General features: G+C 46.1%; 1 protein-coding gene across 7 annotated transcripts in view; it reads left to right on the top strand.

Annotated features, from left to right (window-relative positions):
• Nucleotides 1–20,151, top strand: part of cerkl (ceramide kinase-like) — a 215,705-nt gene that overhangs the window by 142,599 nt on the left and 52,955 nt on the right. For 5 of the 7 annotated variants that reach the window (XM_038789257.1, XM_038789258.1, XM_038789261.1 and 2 more), the window contains one exon: nucleotides 7,459–7,522. The exons of the other annotated variants lie outside the window; for them this stretch is intronic. In XM_038789257.1, coding sequence (XP_038645185.1) covers nucleotides 7,459–7,522 — 64 coding nt within the window. The remainder of the gene's footprint in view (nucleotides 1–7,458; nucleotides 7,523–20,151) is intronic. 7 annotated transcript variants of the gene reach the window in all.

Consider the following 20,151-nt stretch of genomic DNA (forward strand, 5'->3'; position numbering starts at 1 on the left):
TGGCTTCCCGAATCTCCATGGATCCCCCCCCCCCCCCCCCCCCCCATGCGCTCCATGAACCCCCGCAGCTCCTTTGCCATAGCTGACACCTTTGCAGATCTGGGACTCGACCAATCCAACCTCGGAGCCTCCAAAGTCGGGAGTGTGGGTTAGTGACATGGCGGGGTTCCTCAGACTAGAGAAGATTAAGTTCGCTTTAAGGGGTTCAATTCAGGGGTTCGCTCGGAGGTGGCTGCCGTTCATCGACTTCTTTAAGGAAAACTGACCGTCAGTAGAAGGGAGGGGGGTGCGGGGGGGAGGCATGGCAGTGACGAATATGGGAAGGTAATCTAACATGGGTGGTCAGGAGGTAGAGTGGGGGGAAGTTGGGTATGTTACTGTGAGGTTGTTGCGTGTGTCAGACCGCTCTGTTGTTTAGAGTGTTAAAATGTTAAAATTACAAATGCTTCAATAAAATGTTTTCTTAAAAAAAAAAGAATTTTAGAGTCCATTATTAAAGATGAGATTGGGCAGTACCTGGAAATGTATGATTAAAATAGGACTGAGTCAGTACGGCTTTGTCAAGGGGACATGTCTGACAAATCTGTTAGAATTCTTTGAGGATGTAACAAGGAAGTTAGACAAAGGAGAACCAGGTGGACGTGATCTATTGGATTTCTAGAAGGCCCTTGACAAGGTGCCGTATAGGAGACTGTTAAATAAGTTAAGAGCTCATGGTGTTCAGGGTAGGATTCTGGCATGGATAGAGGATTGGCTGACTGGCAGAAGGCAGAGAGTTGGGATAATAGAGTCTTTTTCAGGATGGCAGACGGTGACTAATGGTGTGCCTCAGAGGTCAGTGTTGGGACCAAAACTTTTCACAATATACATGAACGATCTGAAGAAGGAACTGAGGGCACTGTTGCTAAATTTGCAGATGATACAAGGATATGCAGAGGGACAGGTCGTATTGAGGATGCGGGTGGGCTGCAGAAGGACTTGGACATACTAGGAGAGTGGGAAAAGGAGTGGCAGATGGAATACAGTGTGGAAAAGTGTGAGATTATGCACTTTAGTAGGAAGAATGGAGGCATAGACTATTTTCTAATTGGGAAACGGCTTTGGAAATCTGAAGCACAAAGGGGCTTGGGAGTCCTAGTTCAAGATTCTCTTCAGGTTAACGTGCAGATTCAGTCGGCAATTAGGAAGGCAAATGCAATCTTGGCATTCATATTGAGAGGGCTAAAATACAAGAGCAGGGATGTACTTCTGAGGCTGTATAAGGCTCTGTTCAGACCCCATTTGGAGTATTATGAGAAGTTTTGGGCCCTGTATCTAAGGAAGGATGTGCTGGCCTTGGAAAAGGTCCATTGGAGGTTCACAAGAATTATCTCTGGAATTAATAGGTTGTCATATGAGGAGTGGTTGAGGACTCTAGGGCTGTACTCGTTGGAGTTTAAAAGGATCAGGGGGATCTTACTGAAACTTATAGGACATTGAGAGGCCTAGAAGGAGTGGATGTGGAGAGGATGGTTCCATTAGTGGGACAAACTAGAACTCGAGGCCACAGCTTCAAACTGAAGGAACAATCCATTGAAACTGAGATGAGGAGGAATTTCTTCAGTGGTAAATCTGTGGAACCCATTGCCGCAGAAGGCTGCGGGGGTCAAATCATATAGTGTCTTTAAGACGGAGATAGATAGATACCCGATTAATAAAGGGATTAGGGGTTATGGGGAGAAGACAGGAGAATGGGGATGAGAAAAATATCATTCATGAATGAATAGCAGATCAGACTCAATGGGCTAATGGCCTAGTTTTGCTCCTATGTCACATAATCATTTAGTGGAAAGTTTGGAGCAAGACAGTGCCGCCAAGTTTCTTTGAAAATTGGGATGTCAAACAGCTCCGAGAAATACCCCGCTGTTTAACATGCCTCCAGCTAGATGGGGGGGGGGGGGGGGGGGGGGGGTCTCAGTGGGGAACACGTGGCCGAGGCCGTTTTTTGTACTAGAGATCCGCTCGTCGGAATCCTCAGTGTAGCAAGCGAACCCCCGATGCTGTGGACCACCTCCCCAAACCGTGACTCACCAAAAGGGCCCCCCGACGCTCTGGAGTCTCTGATCACCTCCACAAGCCTTAATTCACTATGAAGTGGTCCCCCCCCCCCCCCCCCCCCCTCGATGTCCACTGAGCACACCTGGCCCAATTCTCGCTGTGCGAAAAATGCCAGCTTGGTGCCTTGGGAGTGCCAACCTGGTCCCCTGGCAGTGCCCTTGCAGGCTGGCGGTGCCACCTGGGTACCTTGGCAGTGCCAAGCTGCCACTCAGGTGACACTGTCAGGGTGCCATCTTTCCCAGGGGGCAAGCACCTGGGGCCTCTGATCCCTTGGGAGACCTTTGTCCAAATTTGTGGAGACCAGTACTAAACGGCAATTGTCCAATGTCTCCAGGGCGAAGGGGATAGATCCCAATGACTCCAGCGCTTTGGGAAACTGCATATTAAGTGAGACCAGCCGCCTCGCTCTAATATGCAGATTTGCCAGAAAGTGATCCCATCCACAGTGGGTGGGATTTGATCTTGCGAGCCGTTGCGAGCCTGGTAGATCTTGTAGGCGGGCTCTCCCAGCTTCTGTCGGCCACGTTGCGCCGCAGCGCGCTGCCTTCTATCGGCTGTTAGATCATGCCCGTTGTTACTCTTGCGATGTAGGAAACACAGCAGACACATGATGCACAGCAGTGGCCCACAAACAGCAATGTGTTAATGACCAGATAACCATTGTTCTTGTGACTTTGATCGATGGATAAATATTAGCAATATATGATGCTCTTCTTGGAAATAGTTCCATGGAATGATTTACATGTATTTGAGAGGACCCTGGTTTCACATTTCATCTAAGAATAGCACCTCTAACAAAGCAACCCTCCCCCAATGCTGTACTGCAATGTCATCCTGCATTTTGTGCTCTAGCCTTTGAAGTAGAACGTCAACCCGCAACCCTTAACTCAGAAGTGAGAGTGCTATCAGTGAGCTACTGCAGTCTCCTAGATTGGGCTAAATGTTGTGAGGGCACAGGGGTTAAAGTGTCCCAAAGGGGAGAAACTAAAGGTGGCACAGCAAGATTACAAAACTGGTTGGAGGCAGGAGGGAAGTGTTCAGAAGTGGCACTGGAAAATTGTGGGATATTTGGTGAGGTTGCAGTGGGCATGTGGATGACTGCTGAGTCCGATCTGCTGCAAAGTGGATAGGATACCGCAGACAATTAAATTTGGATGAGCTGGCTTGGGATTTCTTCTCCTTGCGTGAAGCCTTCAGAATATCCTCATAGTACTTCTTTTAATAGCCATGGGATTGTACGATTGTCGCAGGATTAAAGCATTGTGGCTGCTTTGAAGACAGTGTGCAAGAATGTGCAAGAATCCTCTGAGCTCCTTGTCAGGATGCAGAACTACTCCTTTGAAAATCTAACAAATCAGACAAACTCCTCCAAGATCACAATACAGCACTTTCACAAACCTACACTAGTAAAATTAAATCAAATGCACCTCACGTGGAAGTTGAATGGTTAACCAATTATTTGATGCTACTTGAGTATCTCATGTAGCTGAAGGCATACTTCCAGCGCATGTACATCATGCCATGCTCGTACCCTCTCAGTATGTGCTGCCACACTGGCCAGAAGTGTTCCAACTTGCATTGTTTCTCTTCAATGCTTCTAAACCACAAATATGCTGTTCCAAATCATGTGGGATAGCAGCAAAAGTGGGGACATCAGTGACCAAGTCCAATATCCACACCCCAGTATTAAATTCTATCCTCCAGTCCCTGCTGATGGCTGCTTCGGCCTCACCATCCAAATATTGGCGGGGAAGCAGATGCTGAGTTCCTGACCCATCTGCCACTCCCCAAGATCACCATGGGAAGATTGGAGTGGTGGCAAGACCCTGAGTCCTTTGATGGAGGGAGAAGGACTCTACGTAGGTTGCTTTGCACTAAATTGTCGTGTAATTACTTGTCTGCTGAAGGCCTCTCAGCCTTGTTGCTTATTATTCATGGAATTGATTTGAAAATAATGTACTGCCAAGATTTAGGTACCATTAAGTTGTCCCTGCAGGCTTTTATCTGAAACAAAAAGGAATGCGGATGAGTTTTTGTTTTGGTTATCATTGATGGGTGGGGCAATTGGGCAGAGGCTGGTAGGAATTTTTTGTGGGGGCCAGAGCAAACATCTTTGGCAAGGCTTGTTTATTTGGATTTGGATTTATTGGCACATGTACGAGGTACAGTGAAAACTATTGTTCTGCGTACATTCCAGACAGATCATTCCAGACATGAAAAAACAAATGATACACAATGTGCGTACATAGACACAGACATCGGGTGATGCATATGGAGTGTAGTACTACTCAATAGAGAAGATGCATGGAAAGATCAGTTCAGCCCATAAGAGGGTCATTCAGGAGTCTGGTAACAGCGGGGGAAAAGCTGTTTTTGAATCTGTGTGTTCTCAGGCATTTATATCTCCTGCCCGATGGAAGGGGTGGGAGGGGTCTTTGATTATGCTGCCTGCTTTCCCAAGGCAGTGGGAGGTGTGGACAGAGTCAATGGATGGGAGGCGGGTTTGTGTGATGGACTGGTCTGTGTTCACGACTCTGTGTAGTATCTTATGGTCTTGGGCCGAGCAGTTGCCATACCAGGCTGTGATGCAGCCAGATAGAATACTTTCTATGGTGCATCTGTAAACATTGGTAAGAGTCAATATGGACATGGTTAGGATCATTGTTGTGAGCAGTCTAAAGTGGTCTCTTTAATCACTTTAAAGTGCAGCTGCTCAACACTCATTTTCACTGGACAGTGCGTTCATTCAGTGGAAAGCCAATATGCAACGTTGGACGCTGATTTAAATATTTTAACTTGGCTTGCGCTTGTTTCGAAGAGGAGTATTGATTCTTATTTTAAGGCCTGCCTGAAAATCAAGTTGAGTGAGTAAAGCTGGCAAGTTAGCAATAGTTATTAAAATGGTTCTGCTGATATTTCTGTTCACACTGAAAAATGGTAGGCAGATGAAAAGTGCCTCCATTATCTTTAAGATGTTACTGGAAATACATAATTATATGATCGTTCAGATATGGTCTAAATGTTGCAGCAATCAATTAGCCCTTTGTATACTATATGATATTTGCATGTTTTATTGTTAGAATACAATGTGTGTGAACTAGGGGGGCGATTCTCCGCTCTGCAGACCAAGTGCCCGCGCCATTGTGAACGCCGTCGCGTTTCACGACGGCGCAAACAGGGCCCGCGCACGACCTGTTCTGGCCCCCACAGGGGGCCAGCAAGGCACTGGAGTGGTTCATGCCATTCCAGCGTACCTACGCGGCACCCATTTGGCGCTGCACCAACCCACGCATGCACAGTTGGGGCAGCTCAATCCTGCGCATGCGCAGTTGGGCAGCGCCATCCTGCGCATGCGCGGGAAACCTCTTACGTGCGGCGGCCCCAACGCAATATGGCGTGGGTGTTCAGGGGCCGGCCGCGGCGGAATGTAGGCCCAGGCAGGGACAGGCCGGCCCGCCAATCGGTGGGCCCCGATCGTGGGCCAGACCCCTTCGGAGACCCCCCCGGTAAGGAGTTCCCTTCCCCGCGGAAGGAGGTAGGCCCGGAGGGTTGGGGGCGGGGCGGGGGGGGAAGAGGCTGGCCCGCCGATAGGTGGGTCCCCCCAGTGAAATAGCCCCCCCCCCCCCAACACACACACATGCACACACACACACAGGCCGCCCCCCGAGCGTTCCCGCAGAGTTCCCGCCGGTAGCGACCAGGGATGGACGGCGCCGGCGGACCCTGTCGTGTCGGAGCGGCTGCTCGGCCCATTCGGGCCGGAGATTCGCTGCTCGCCATTTGCGGCGATTCTCCAAGCGGCCCGGCACAATTCGCGCAGTGCTGGTTTCGGGAGTGTGGGAGAATCACGTGCGGGGATCGTGGCGCGATTCGCGCGGCGCCCCGGCGATTCTCCCACCCAGCGTTTGGGGGGGGGGGGGGAGAGAATACTTCCCTAGATCTTTCTACCATTCTAACCAGAATATTCTAAAAAGTGAACTAAATACATGCATTACACCACAACATTTGTTGTTTAAATTTAAAGTTTATATTTTAAATAAAGAGAGTTGCAATATTTGTATAATTTATCTAGTTTCAGTTAGCAATCCTCAAAGGATTAATAAATTGCCTTTTTGAGATGCTGAATAATTATACTGTTCTTGGATAACCACAGATATGTCAGTCAGCATATTCTGCTGAGCAGTTTTATTTACTGTGCCACATGTGCAGTGGAAATGATTGGTCCTATAATCCAATTTATTTAATTGTTCACTACTCCCCCTACAGTTGCACTGAAATGATTGGAATATTTTGCTGTGATACAGATGGACTCACTGGCAATTAAATGTAAAATGGAGTTTGTTAAACTGAGACGGTTAATAATTTTTTTCTTATTTATGCTGAAAGGAAAATACTTCTAATTCAATATGTCATAATTTCAAGGATCTGTTCATGTATTGATAGTCTATTATACTTAGATTAAGTACATTTATGCATGTACATTTAATATGAAGATGATCAGACATTGCACACATTGTATCCTTCATTCTTCAGTGATTCTCTGAACTCATCTGATGGCCAACATTTATGTATTTCTAAAGTAATATATTGCTGAAGGTATAACCAAAAACACACTGGTACCGGAAAACAGGCAAGCATGAAAGATTAATGTAATCTTGCAAATAATGATGCACATTCTTACACAAAAAATCCATCTGCAAGTGTCATGTCAGTCAGCAGAAATCTTTGATGGGTGGATCCAGCTGGGCCGTCTCTTCTGGCAAAGCTGCCTTAGAAAATGCTAAATGCAGTTATGATGCTTAGTGCCATCTGCAGCATGCCAGCTCATTCCATTTTCATTGGCATTTAGAATGCCACATAGGGCATAAACACAGTAGAGATGGCAATGTGGAATGACAGATTCTGATCCTCTGGAGAGCGCAGGCTCTGGTGTGTCGCTTTGCCACCTTCTCCCTACTATCATTTGATGCTGTCACTGGTGTTTTCATGCAGTTCATTCAGAGTAATATTTCTATTCTTGTTTCTCTCGTTTTAATTTAACTTAACCTTAGAAGTAAAAATGCACAAAATCAAATTGTTATATGTTGTAATACATTGTAAAAATAGATACTGAGAAGATTTTACGCAGGAGTATTCTATTTTGTAAAAATTAGTACTGACTGCCTTGGCATCTAATTACGTGTTTGCATTGCTTTTTTCTTAATTATAAAATACACGTTCTAATATAATTTGCCTTTTATAGCCTTACCATATGTTCATACATATGGCAACCGCAAGTTCAAAGGTACCTCATTTTTTTTTAAGTTGTCAAATCTTCAGATTACTTCAATTTCAATTCCTGACCATGTCTTTCTTTTGTAGTTACGGAGCATGAAGGACATGCTTTTTCAGTTCTCAAAGAATGTGATATTCAAGCATTTGATGGGTATGTAAACCCTAAACCAAAACTGTCAAAACATTTGTTGAATTCTGTCAATCTATAATAGGTTTCCCCTGAAATTATCTCCTCCACATGGCTTTCTGATAATGTACCAATAATGCAATAACTCAATGACAATAATCAACCATTTGCAATTGAAATAATTTATTTTAGGCAGAGAACTCTTTGTGTACAGTCACAGCAAGTGCGAATTTAATTACTTGCTCTGTAAGCATTGATGAAGAAGTTTTCTGCAAAGGACAACTGGTGTTAAGGTTTTATACAATAGTTTATCTCCATGGTGCTTATATTAGAGTTAAATTTAACTCACTAATATTTTCAGCTCATGTTTGCAATGTATAATGACACTGGGCTAAATTGTTGGCTTTTAAAGTAGACCAAGGCAGGCCAGCAGCACGGTTCAATTCCCGTACCAGCCTCCCCGAACAGGCGCCGGAATGTGGCGACTAGGGGCATTTCACAGTAACTTCATTGAAGCCTAATCGTGACAATAAGCTTTTTTATTTCATTTCATTTCATTATCTTATGTGATTGAGACTTAAACATTGTCATCCTTTGTTAAAGGAAAAAATGTAATGCTGAGTTTTGACTTCATCAGAGCTTATCTCTGCAATGTGTGCTTCTAGACAGTCTATCATATCTGACATAATTCATATTAGCCCTTTGAATACTGAATAGTTTTTCCAGCTTCATGAAATTTTGTACGGCAATTAAAAAGTAATTAGTGCATGGTTTTGATTATTTTAGCCTGCAGTTACCTCTTGTTTACCCCAAGACACTTTTTCCTCACTGATATCAAAAATTTGTTTAATCCAGAAGATCTTTGGGAGCTGAATTTTTGTCTGGGTGTGGAGATGCGTTTTGTTGTGCGAATGGCCACACCTCATTTCTATTGGAAGAAATCTGATTTCCCTCTGCATTCCTGGTCCATGCTGTTTTCTTTGGTTCTTTTTGTGAATTGGAAATGCTTGGTATGTAAATGCACACTCGCACCCACTAAGGCCGGGTTCCCCATTTTAAATGGGAAATGAAAATTGGATTTCTTCCCTTACACTATTTCCATCTGGCGGTGGGGAATTTTTGGAAGCCCATTTAAACAGTATAAGGGTGAGTGTTCATAAAGAAAATGGACAGTCTACTGAGGAATCTGGAATATTCTGCAAGTTAGTATACGTGATGTCACACCTTCAAATGTTACCAAGAGATGCAGCATTATAATGTAGATGTGGGGCAGCACGGTGGCCTAGTGGTTAGCACAACCGCCTCACGGCGCTGAGGTCCCAGGTTCGATCCCGGCTCTGGGTCACTGTCCGTGTGGAGTTTGCACGTTCTCCCCGTGTCTGCGTGGGTTTTGCCCCCACAGCCCAAAAATGTGCAGAGTAGGTGGATTGGCCACGCTAAATTGCCCTTTAATTGGAAAACATAATTGGCTAATCTAAATTTATAAAAAAATAAATAATGTAGATGTGGTTTTAATGTGGAGATTCGTCACCGGGATCGGTCCTTTAAAGGTAAGTTGACCCCTACATTGACCAGCATTGTGTATTTATTCATATACATTACAGTGTTTTTTCCAATGGAGAAAGCGTTATAATGCAATGACAAATTACATCATCCTATGCTGTCAATGTTTCCACTGTGATTTAAAGGCCGTAGCTGATATATAAAAAAAATGTTGCAGAGATTTTTTAAAAATCTACAGCTGTCATATAGCAGCCGCGTTAGCTGTGGACACAAATCATATAAGGGCAACTAAACCTTCCGAGAGGCCCAAAACAGGATTTGCACTATCAAGATTGCGGTATGGGATTTTCCCCGACTCCCCCTCCCATGACGTGATCAGGTTTACGCCCAGGAAGAGCAAGTGCCTGATTAGCATATTTTATAATAAATTTGAATCTAACTCTAGGGCTTAACGCCGCTACTGCCACCCTCACTGTAACATCCCACCCAGCCAGCATGACGTCAAAAACAAAAACAAGTCATGATGGCATAAGTAAGTATAGCTGCACTGCCCCCAGCACTGCATTACAATGACAGTGCAACTATGGCAGTGCCACCAGGAGCTGGCCCATTGAGGAGCCCCATTGGAATGGGATTCCCATTTGTGTGGTTGGGGGGGGTCGGCGGGAGTGTGCACCCCGATACCTGTGAGGGGGTAAGGGTCATTACATGTGAGGGTAGTGCCCTGGTACTTGTGTGGGGGATGGGGAAGTTCCGCGATACTTTTGTGGGGAGGGAGAAAGCCCTGATACTTGCATGGGGGATGGTCCCCCTGTACATGCGTGGGGGGTGCTGGGGTGCCGGGATAACCATGTTACAGGGGAGGGAGGAGTGCCCTGAAATTTATAGGGGGTCCTGCATTTCTGTGGGGGTTGGAGTTTACTTTTAGCACTGATTGTGATGCCCTATAAAAATGGTACCTGATTTCTTTGGAGCTGGCCTTGCTAACTCTATATCAGGTCTCACTCCACCAGCGTGACGGCACAAACCACTTCCACAGTTTTTCCGTGCACCAAGTGCCAGGAAATCTGGAGTAAAACTCAGCTGTGCATCTGGAGAGGTGCATGCTGGTTTTCAGTCTGAACCTGACATTCTGCCAGATTTGGGGAAAAGTCCACCCTATATTTGGAAAAATAAACTAACCACCTGGTCCTTTACATTGATTGGCAGGCACGCTGCTTTGAAATTGAAATGAACACTTGCTGTTCTTTCCTTCCCAGCTGATTGTTTGGATAGCTGTGGCCATTCTGAATGTTTGGTTGAGTTTCAAGCTAATTTGTTTCAACACAGTAAGTGTTCCGTTCATCTGACAATGACACATTCCAGAAGTTATAATAATAGACTATCCTTTTGATGTAGTTTCTGACTTGTCGGCACACGCAAATAGAATTACAAGAATGACAATATTTTTTTCAATGGAAAAATTCAATTTTCCCTCAGTTCAATTATAAAGACTTTTAATAAGTGGTAAGAGGTTTAGTTTTTCCCAAGAAATTTAAATTATTTTCCATTGCTATTACATGGAATCTGAGGACTGTACTTAGTTCATACTGAAGGTGTAACTCTGAAGGATGCATGGATAATCTGAGGGGGCTTGGTGAAATATGGGGACATGGTTTTACATAGAACATACAGTGCAGAAGGAGGCCATTCGGCCCATTGAGTCTGCACCGACCCACTTAAGCCCTCACTTCCACTCTAGCCCCGTAACCCTTTAACCTCTACTAACCTTTTTTGGTCACTAAGGGTAATTTATCATGGCCAATCCACCTAACCCGCACGTCTTTGGACTGTGGGAGGAAACCGGAGTACCTGGAGGAAACCCACGCAGACGCGGGGAGAGCGTGCAGACTCCGCACAGACAGTGAACCAGCAGGGAATCGAACCTGGGACCCTGCCGCTGTGAAGTCACAGTGCTATTCACTTGTGCGTGCTGCCCACAAAGGTGGTTTGGGTGTTATGAGGGGGTAGTGGGCTGGCATGGGGGTAGCTGGGAAGTTGAAGAGAGGGGTTTAGGGGCCTTTAAATACTGTTGGGAGCTGGAATACTGTTTTGGTGAACCAAAGTGGGTCTTTAACCTGCTTGCCTGAGTACCCACACGCCTCATGCACTCTACCACAGCTTGTAAACTGCACCACGGACCTAACCTCAGTGTGAAAAGGCAAAAATGGCATGGGAAGTCATGCATGGGTCAGGTGTGCAGTTTGCAAGCTGCGAAAGTACGCAGGTCAGGTTTTCCCTGGATCAGAGTACGATTAGGCCCCAAGGTGTCCAATCATCACTCAGAATGATTCAACTGCACTTCTATTTTTGATCATTTCCTCACCCTGTGTTATTCCAATATGACTCGACTATGTCCCCTTCCATTTTTACCTTTTTCAGCACCATAGACCCCAGTTCACTTGAAAACACAGCCAGCTCACCTCTCATAGAGTCATAGAGGTTTGCAGCATGGAAACAGGCCCTTTGGCTCAACTTGTCCATGCCGTCCAGTTTTTACCACTATGATAGTCCCAATTGCTCGCATTTGGCCCATATCCCTTTATACCCATCATACCCATATAACTGTCTAAATGCTTTTCAAAAGACAAAATTTTACACTCCTACTCCTGCCTCTGGCAGCTCGTTCCAGACATTCACCACCCTCTGTGTGAAAAAAATTGCTCCTGGACCCTTTTGTATCTCTCCCCTCCCACCTTAAACCTATGCCCTCTAGTTTTAGATTCCCCTACTTTTGGGAATCTACCTTATATCTGGCCCTCATTATTTTATAGACCTCAATAAGATAACTCAAACCATCAAGTCCCGGTAGCATCCTAGTAAACCTATTACCACTCAAGGATTGAGCCCCTCTTGAGCAAGCACATAACTTCCTCTGTTTCTTCCTTTTTAATCTGTCTCCTTGGAAGCTAATCTCTCTGCACTTAGTCATGGAGGGCAAAGTCAACCCACAACATTCAGGAGAGGAGATGGAGTGATGGTGTGCTTGACCTCAGGAATTTGCCCGCCACAGAGGTAGAGGCGATGGAGATATTGGTGAGAAGTGTACCGCCACCTCCCCCCACCTTGATCAGCAGTCTCTGCCAGCGCAGTTACTATACCCACATTGGTTTGCAGCGGGCTTGCGTTCAGATTCGGGAGGAAAATCGGCTGAGCACAACATAGATATAACCAGCTGCTGAGGGAGACTGTGGGTCCACAGATTACTGTGGGCCAGGACATTGCTGAACCTCGCACTGCTGACACGCCTCTGCTCATTATCACACAAAGCCCAACGGATGAGTAGCAGAGGTTAGGGGAAAATATAGTGCATATACCAGGAATTATGTGCAGCTTTGCACAGGGTATAGGATAGCCCATGCTAGCCATCAGTTCTGCCATGTCTAAGGCATTTGAGCATATCACTCATTTGGGCTCAGTGCAGCAGTGGCTAGGCGAGAGGGGGACGAGGCACTTGGACCTCCTTCCAGGAATGCATTTCCCAAAGGGAGTCAGGGAGGTGCTGTTGTGCACCAAGTTGAAGCCACACAAGTGGATAGCACTGTGGCTTCACAGCGCCAGGGTCCCAGGTTCAATTCCCCGCTGGGTCACTGTCTGTGCGGAGTCTGCACGTTCTCCCCGTGTCTGCGTGGGTTTTCTCCGGGTGCTCCGGTTTCCTCCCACAGTCCAAAGATGTGCAGGTTAGGTGGATTGGCGATGATAAATTGCCCTTAGTGTCCAAAAAAGGTTAGGAGGGGTTATCGGAAGTGAGGCTTAAATAGGTCGCTGCAGACCCGATGAGCCGAATGGGCCTTCATCTCAGGATTCTTCAGATCTAGCGGCATCTCCTCATCCTCTCCACTATTGACCTCAGCAGATAAGCCCTCAAGCCCCATAGGCTGGAGCTTTGAGGCCGCATGCCTCCAAAGGATCTTGTCATGGTCATCCAAGACTACGGGCCAATCACACTGAGCAGACTGTCTCCATCTCAGATGTGTCTCCACCCAGACACAGTGGTAGAAAATATAAGCAGAGAGGTGGCACAGATCTTTTTACAATTATTTTTCACTTGTAAATACATGTATAATATATTGTTTTTGTTATATTCTTGTCTACATAATCAGAATTTTTGAGGTCATCTGTTGTCCGAGCTAAATATTTTTATTCTCCTTTTTTCACATTTTCTCCCGGATTTACACCCACCAACAATAAACAATAATCAGCAACAGATATGTCAATCTAGGGCAGCACGGTGGCCTAATGGTTAGCATAGCAGCCTCACGGCGCTGAGGTCCCAGGTTCGATCCCGGCTCTGGGTCACTGTCCGTGTGGAGTTTGCACATTCTCCCCGTGTCTGCGTGGGTTTCGCCCCCACAACCCAAAAATGTGCAGAGTAGGTGGATTGGCCACACTAAATTGCCCATTAATTGGAAAAAAATAATTGGGTAATCTAAATTTAAAAAAAAACAGATATGTCAATCCCCATAACAATAACAACAATCCCATCCTCCCACCGACCCCCAAACATCAGCCCGCATGTTTACACAAACAAATGACAAAAAGGAATCAGGGATCATGGCCGCGCTCGCTGGTCCCATCAGGGGGGGTCAAAGGCGCTGGCTGGGCTAATAGTGGAAATGGGAGGGGTGGACCCTTGGAGGTTCCTGCACCCAAGGGAATGGGAGTACTCGTTTTTCTCAGCAGTCCATAAGGTATACTTGCGGATTGACTTTTTTGTTGTGGGAAAGGCTTTATACAGAGCGCACCTCACGAGGGCGAGGATGAGCCGATTCTTTGAAGGAATAGAAGATGTGTGTGAGTGTTGCCGGGGGGGGGGGGGGTAATCACGTTCATTTGTTTTGGTCTTGTCCAAAGCTAAAGGAGTACTGGAAGGAGGTTTTTAGGGTCATTTCCAAGGTGGTGCACGTGAAACTGGACCCGGGTCCCTGGGAGGCCATATTCGGGGTGTCGGACCAGCCAGGGTTGGAAACGGGTGCGGAGGCAGATATCGTAGCCTTCGCCTCGTTGATCACCCGAAGGCGGATCCTGCTGAGATGGAGAGAGGCCTCTCCACCCTGTGCCCTGGCGTGGCGGGGGACCTGTTGGAATACTTGACCCTTGAGAAGGTTAAGTTTGAACTGAGGGGAAGCTTGGAGTTCTACAAGTCATGGGCATTATTCATTTGTACTTTCAAGAACTGGATAACATCGAACATTAGTTGAGGGGGGGGGGCTGCCATTCTGTAGGGCAGGGACTCACTTTAGGTATCTGAGGGTGCAGGTTGCCTGGGAGTGGGGGTGGCTTTGCAGGTACAACATCACTAGTTTGGTGGGAAGAGTGAAAGCCGATCTGATAAGGTGGTATGGTCTCCCTCTGTCACAGGCGGGTCGGGTACAGGCGGTTAAAATGAATGTGTTGCCGCGATTACTGTTTATTTTTCAATGCCTACCGATTTTTCTCTCAAAGGCTTTTTTCAGGGAGATTGAGGGAAGGATGACCTCGTTCATATGGGGAGGGAAGGTGGCCAGAGTGAGGAAGGTGTTGATACTCAGAGTCCGGTAATAATAGCTTCATTGAAAATCTGGAGGCAGTTTCGCCAACACTTCAGGTTGGGGGCAGGGTCAAGGGAAATGCCGATTCGGGGAAACCACAGATTTGAGCCAGGGAAATGGGAAGAGAAGGGGATTAAGACGCTAAAAGATTTGTTTCTTCGGATTGAGGGAGCTGGAAGCGAAGTATGGGCTGGAGCATGGAGAAATGTTTAGATACATGCAGGTTCGAGATTTTGCCAGGAAAGAGATACAGAGCTTCCTGGAGGAAGCCTTCCAATGCCTTGACCAGTCGAGAGGGGCTCTGCAATACCCAGAGGGTATCATGAGTATTGCACAACCTGGTGATGCAAGGTGGAATGTGCTGCGACAGGAAGAGTGTGGGGAGCATAATCTCTCCTCAGATGACGTTGAATTGCTGCAGTTAGAGTAGGAGGCCATAATCTCTCCTCAGATGACGTTGAATTGCTGCAGTTAGAGTAGGAGGCCATGAATGCAGATGTGCCCTTAATGGTGACTAGGGCCATGGAAAGTGGTGCATGGGAATTAAAGGGACAACCTGACTCCACATTGCTGGAGGAGGTGCTGACGACAAGGGGACTGGAGAAGGGGGTAGTGTCAGCGTTGTACGGAGCTATTTTGGAAGAGGATAAGGCACCACTGGAAGGGATCAAAGCAAAGTGGGAGGAAGAGTTGGGAGAGGTTATAGAGGAGGGGGTCTGGTGTGAGATGCTCCGGAGATTAGAGACCCCCAGTAAGGATAGTCACGTGGAACGTGAGAGGGTTAGGAGGTCCGGTCAAGGGTGCTTGCGCATCTTAAAAGTTTGAAAGCCGATGTGGCAATGCTGCAGGAGACTCACTTGAGGGTGAAGGACCAGGTAAGACTTAAAAAAGGCTGGGTTAGCCAAGTGTTTCACTCTAGATTTGATGGAAGGGCTCAAGGGGTAGCGGTGTTGGTCAGCAAAACGGTACCCTTCCAGATGGAGAAGGTGGTGGCAGACCAGGGGGGTAGATATGTGATTGTGACAGGGGCGTTGGAGGGGAGATTAGTGGCGCTGTTAAGTGTATACGGTCCCAATTGGGACGATGTGGTATTTCCGAAGAAGGTGTTTGGGGCCATCCCCGACTTGGAGACACATGAGCTGATTGTGGGGGGGACGTTGGCACACTTTTGATGGATCAGAGGAGATAAAAAGGTTTTGCATTTTTGTGCAATTGGTATTGAATGTTCAGGTGTGTTTCCGCTTTGATACTCATCAGATTGTGCAACATGCTTTTGGATGCAGTGTGAACTGACACCCCCTTATACGTCCTACAAAGCAGATTGGCCCAGATTACTCTCAAGGAGTAACTCGCAAGGAGTATCACTGAGACAGGTGCAGCTGCACGGTGCACTTTAAGGATGGTGTTGGATCAGAATGATTGATCAACGTAGGTTGATACATATATGTCCAAGTGCTTCAAAGATGTCCTTGCGACCAGCACTCACTAATGTGTGTGTGGCAAAGCTCCACTCTCTGTTCTAATCTAGGTAGCAGCGGATGTAGGTTTATAGTTAACTTTACAAAGGAGAATGGCAGGGCTAAGTCAACATCCCAGGAAGGCGATGGAGTTCTGGTGATGGAGCAATGAAATGGTTGGGCGAACCTTGTACAGATCAGGTTGTCCCTTTAATTCCCATGCACCACTTTCCATGGCCCTAGTCACCATTAAGGGCACATCTGCATTCATGGCCTCCTACTCTAACTGCAGCAATTCAACGTCATCTGAGGAGAGATTATGCTCCCCACACTCTTCCTGTCGCAGCACATTCCACCTTGCATCACCAGGTTGTGCAATACTCATGATACCCTCTGGGTATTGCAGAGTCCCTCTCGACTGGTCAAGGCATTGGAAGTGCATTATATGTAAGCTAATGGTGTTCTCTATGATAGCTCTGATGGATGTGTGAGATTGATTGTAGTGCTCCTATGTTCCACAGTGAGGGGATGCCTCACTGGTGTCATCAGCCATGCACACACGGGAAAGCCCTTGTCACTGAGGATCCAGTTGAGGATCCACCTGTGATGGTGCTTCAAACTGCCCTGGGAGCTGCAAGTTGTGTAAGATTTGTGTGTTGTGACATCGCCCTGAGAAACTAGCATGGACCTCCTTGATTCTTCTCCTGTGGTCACACACCAGTTGGAAGTTCAAGGAGTGAAAACTTTTCCGATTCACAAAAACAGCTGGCTGTCCTCAGGGAACTCTAATGAGCACTTGGTTACAGCTGATGACCTCTTGCACCGAAGGTGGTATCTCTTCTGCCTGGCTGTCATTATGGGTGGGGATGCGGAGAGAGTCATTTGTATGCCTGAATAGGGCATTGGTCGCCTCCGTTATACAGGTGTGTGTGACAGCCTGTGAGATGCCACGTATGTCACCCCTTGCACCCTAAAGGCAACTGCTAGTGAAGAAATTGAGTGCTACTATAACCTTGAGGGCCACTGACATAAGGTTCCCACTAAATATATGTGGCTGCGTGTCTTGAAGAGCAATCTAATATATCTCAGCTATCATTTTCTGGGAAATCCTCAGTCGTCTCTGGCATCTCTAGGGCATCTGCAGGTAGATAAGTGCTCCTTGTGGTCTCTGGTCCTCGTCATTGTCTTGATATCATGGATGGTAACCAAGGACAGTTTCTTGCACACTATTATCTTAGCCAGAGTATCAGTTGCATTGGCTTCTCCTTCCACTCTGGCACCACTACCTCCACGGATCTATCCTTTTTCTCATCTACAGACTGCCCATGGCGACATCATCTGGAAACACAGTATCAGTTTTCACATGTACACTCAGTGAGGCACACCCAGATCTACCTAACCACCTTCTTTGATTCCTGCACTATTGCTGAATTAAGGCCTAAACGCTCTTTTCAGGTGGGGCAGCACTTCACGTGCACCACCTTCAATCTGGTCTATTGCATTTCTTACTCCCAACGTGGTCTGCTCTACATTGGAGAGACTAAATACAGACTGGGTGACCATTTTGCAGAACACCTATAGTCCATCTGCAAGCAGGACCCAGACTTTGTTGCTTGCTATTTCAACTCACCATCTTGTTCTCATGTCTCCATGTCCGTCCTTGATCTGCTGCAATGTTCCAGTGAAACCCAACGTAAATTGGAGGAACAGCACCTCATCTAGCGATTATGCACATTTCAATCTTCTGGACTTATCATTGAGTTCAACAACTTCAGACTGTGAACTTTGTCCTCCACCTTCACCCCATTTTTATTTCTATCAATTTATTTTAATTTCTTCCATCGATCATTTTCCCTTCACCATTGTACTCCTTGTCATGTGAGAGTACCTTTAAGAAATGGGTGTATATGAATGGGTGTGTACATAAGTATCTGTAGTGAGAATACCTTTAAGAAATGGGTGTTTATTACTGCAGTGATGTCAGAGAGTGGGTGGAGCTGGGCTGTCTGTGAGCTTTTTACTTTCGTTTCAGGCTGTTTGCTGCAGGATGTGTTTTAGTTTCGTTTTCAGTGTTGCAGCTGAAGCCAGAGACAGCAGGTGCACTGTTGAGCTCTCTGCCATGAAAAGACTATCTCTTGATCATTTGGTGAATTCAGAATTATAAATGTTCTCAGTAGTGAATGTAAACCTAATGTGCTTCTGTTAAAAGGTGCTTCTTTTGTCTTCTGGATGTTGTTTGGGAAGTTATGAAGGATTACTTATTGTTCTATTCTTTGGGGGTTGTATTTGAATTAATGGTTGCTAAGACGTTCACTGTATGTTTTAAAAGGTTAACTTGAGTTCATAGAATAAACATTGTTTTGCTTTAAAAAAATACTTTTCCATTTCTGCTGTACCACACCTGTAGAGTGGGCCGTGTGCTCCCATACCACAATCTATTAAAAGTTGTGGGTCAGGTGAACTCCATGATACACTTTGGGGTTCTCTAAACTCTGGCCCATAACACCCTCCCCATCACTCCACCCCACTTGAGCCATTTGTTCCTGTTCCTAGTTGTCCTTTGACACACGCTTACCTTTGTTCTGCCATTAACACATTCTGATGTCTTAATGTGCCACTATCAGCACTCTTCTTAGCTTTGATCACCACCATTTACATTCCCTTTGTCTGTCTCTATTGCTGACCCTCTATCTAGCTGCACTGCTCCACACCCCCTCAACAGTATAAATCTGATCCTATTCCCATTTCTCTCTAGCTTTGACATAGAGTCACCCAGACTCGAAACATTAGCTCCCATATCTCTCCACGGATGTTGTCAGACCTGCTGAGATTGTCCAGTATTTTCTGCTTTTGTTTCAGATTCCAGCATCCGCAGTAATTTGCTTTTATTTTGCTGAATAATCATGCTGCTTATCTGACATTCAGTACTTGATGAGCAAAAATTTGCTCCAATTAAATATTTAGAAGATCAAAGCAATTGGGTGGGATTTTCCATGCAACCCGCCACGTGTTTTGCGGCAGCAAAGGCGACCATTGGCCAGTGGTGGTGTCTTCTGGTCCTGCCGTTGTCAATGGCATTTCTTGTTGAATACATCCCTCACCACTAGGAAATCTGTGGTGTGGGTTGTCTGGACTGGAAGATCTCGCCAGCGTGAACGGCCGGAAAATTCCAGCCATTTATTTCAGCTTCTGTTCCGAATTCTGTTCCTTAACTACAAACTCCATTCCTCTGCTGACACCAGTCTGAGATGAAACCAGTTTGCAATCTTGGTGCCATATTTGACATGAGATGAGCTCCCAACCATATATTAACGCCATCACCAAAACTACATATTTCCAACTCTGTAACAGTGCTTGACTTCAGCCATGCCTCAGCTCAGCTGCTTCTGAAATCCGCATTTATGGCTATGTTACTTTAAAACATGACTATTCCAATGCACTTCTTGCTGGTCTCCTCCAAACTCTATGTACCATTGAGATCATCCAAAATTATGCTACCTATCTTAACTCCAGTCAGTCCTGTTCCCCTATCACCCTGTGCTCGCTCACTACATAGGCTCCCGGTCAAATAATATATTTTTCTAAAATTCAAATCCTTGTTTTCAAATTCCTCTATGGCTTCGCCCCTCCCTTTTTCCAATATTTTCCATGCTCACAACCATCCATAATATCTGTACTCATCTAAAATCTAATTCTGGACTCTTCAACATCCCCTACTTTAATAGCTCTGCCATTGGAGGCACTGTCTTTGACTGCCCAGCTCTGAAAGCTCTGGAATTCCCTCCCTACACTCCTCCATCTTCTCTATCAAATTTCCTCCTTTAAGATACTCATTAAAACCTACATCTTCAACCAAGATTCAGGTGGTGGTAGTGGGGAGGGTGGGGGGACACCACCCATCCTGACCTGTCTTCCATTGTTTGGAGGGCAATGGAGGTGCCGGCCTATACACCCACCCTTGGGCCTATTAAGATATTTAAATGGCCAATTAATAGCCACCAAATGCCTTGCCCTACACCTGTCACTATTTTGCTTGTGGCAGGAGAGGCTCACACTAGATGAGTAACACCCAACAGCTTTTACTGTGCTGGCTGATGTTAGGAAAGAGGGGAGGTGACCACCA

This window comes from Scyliorhinus canicula, chromosome 2 (genome assembly GCF_902713615.1).
Source record: "Scyliorhinus canicula chromosome 2, sScyCan1.1, whole genome shotgun sequence".
Lineage (NCBI taxonomy): Eukaryota > Metazoa > Chordata > Chondrichthyes > Carcharhiniformes > Scyliorhinidae > Scyliorhinus > Scyliorhinus canicula.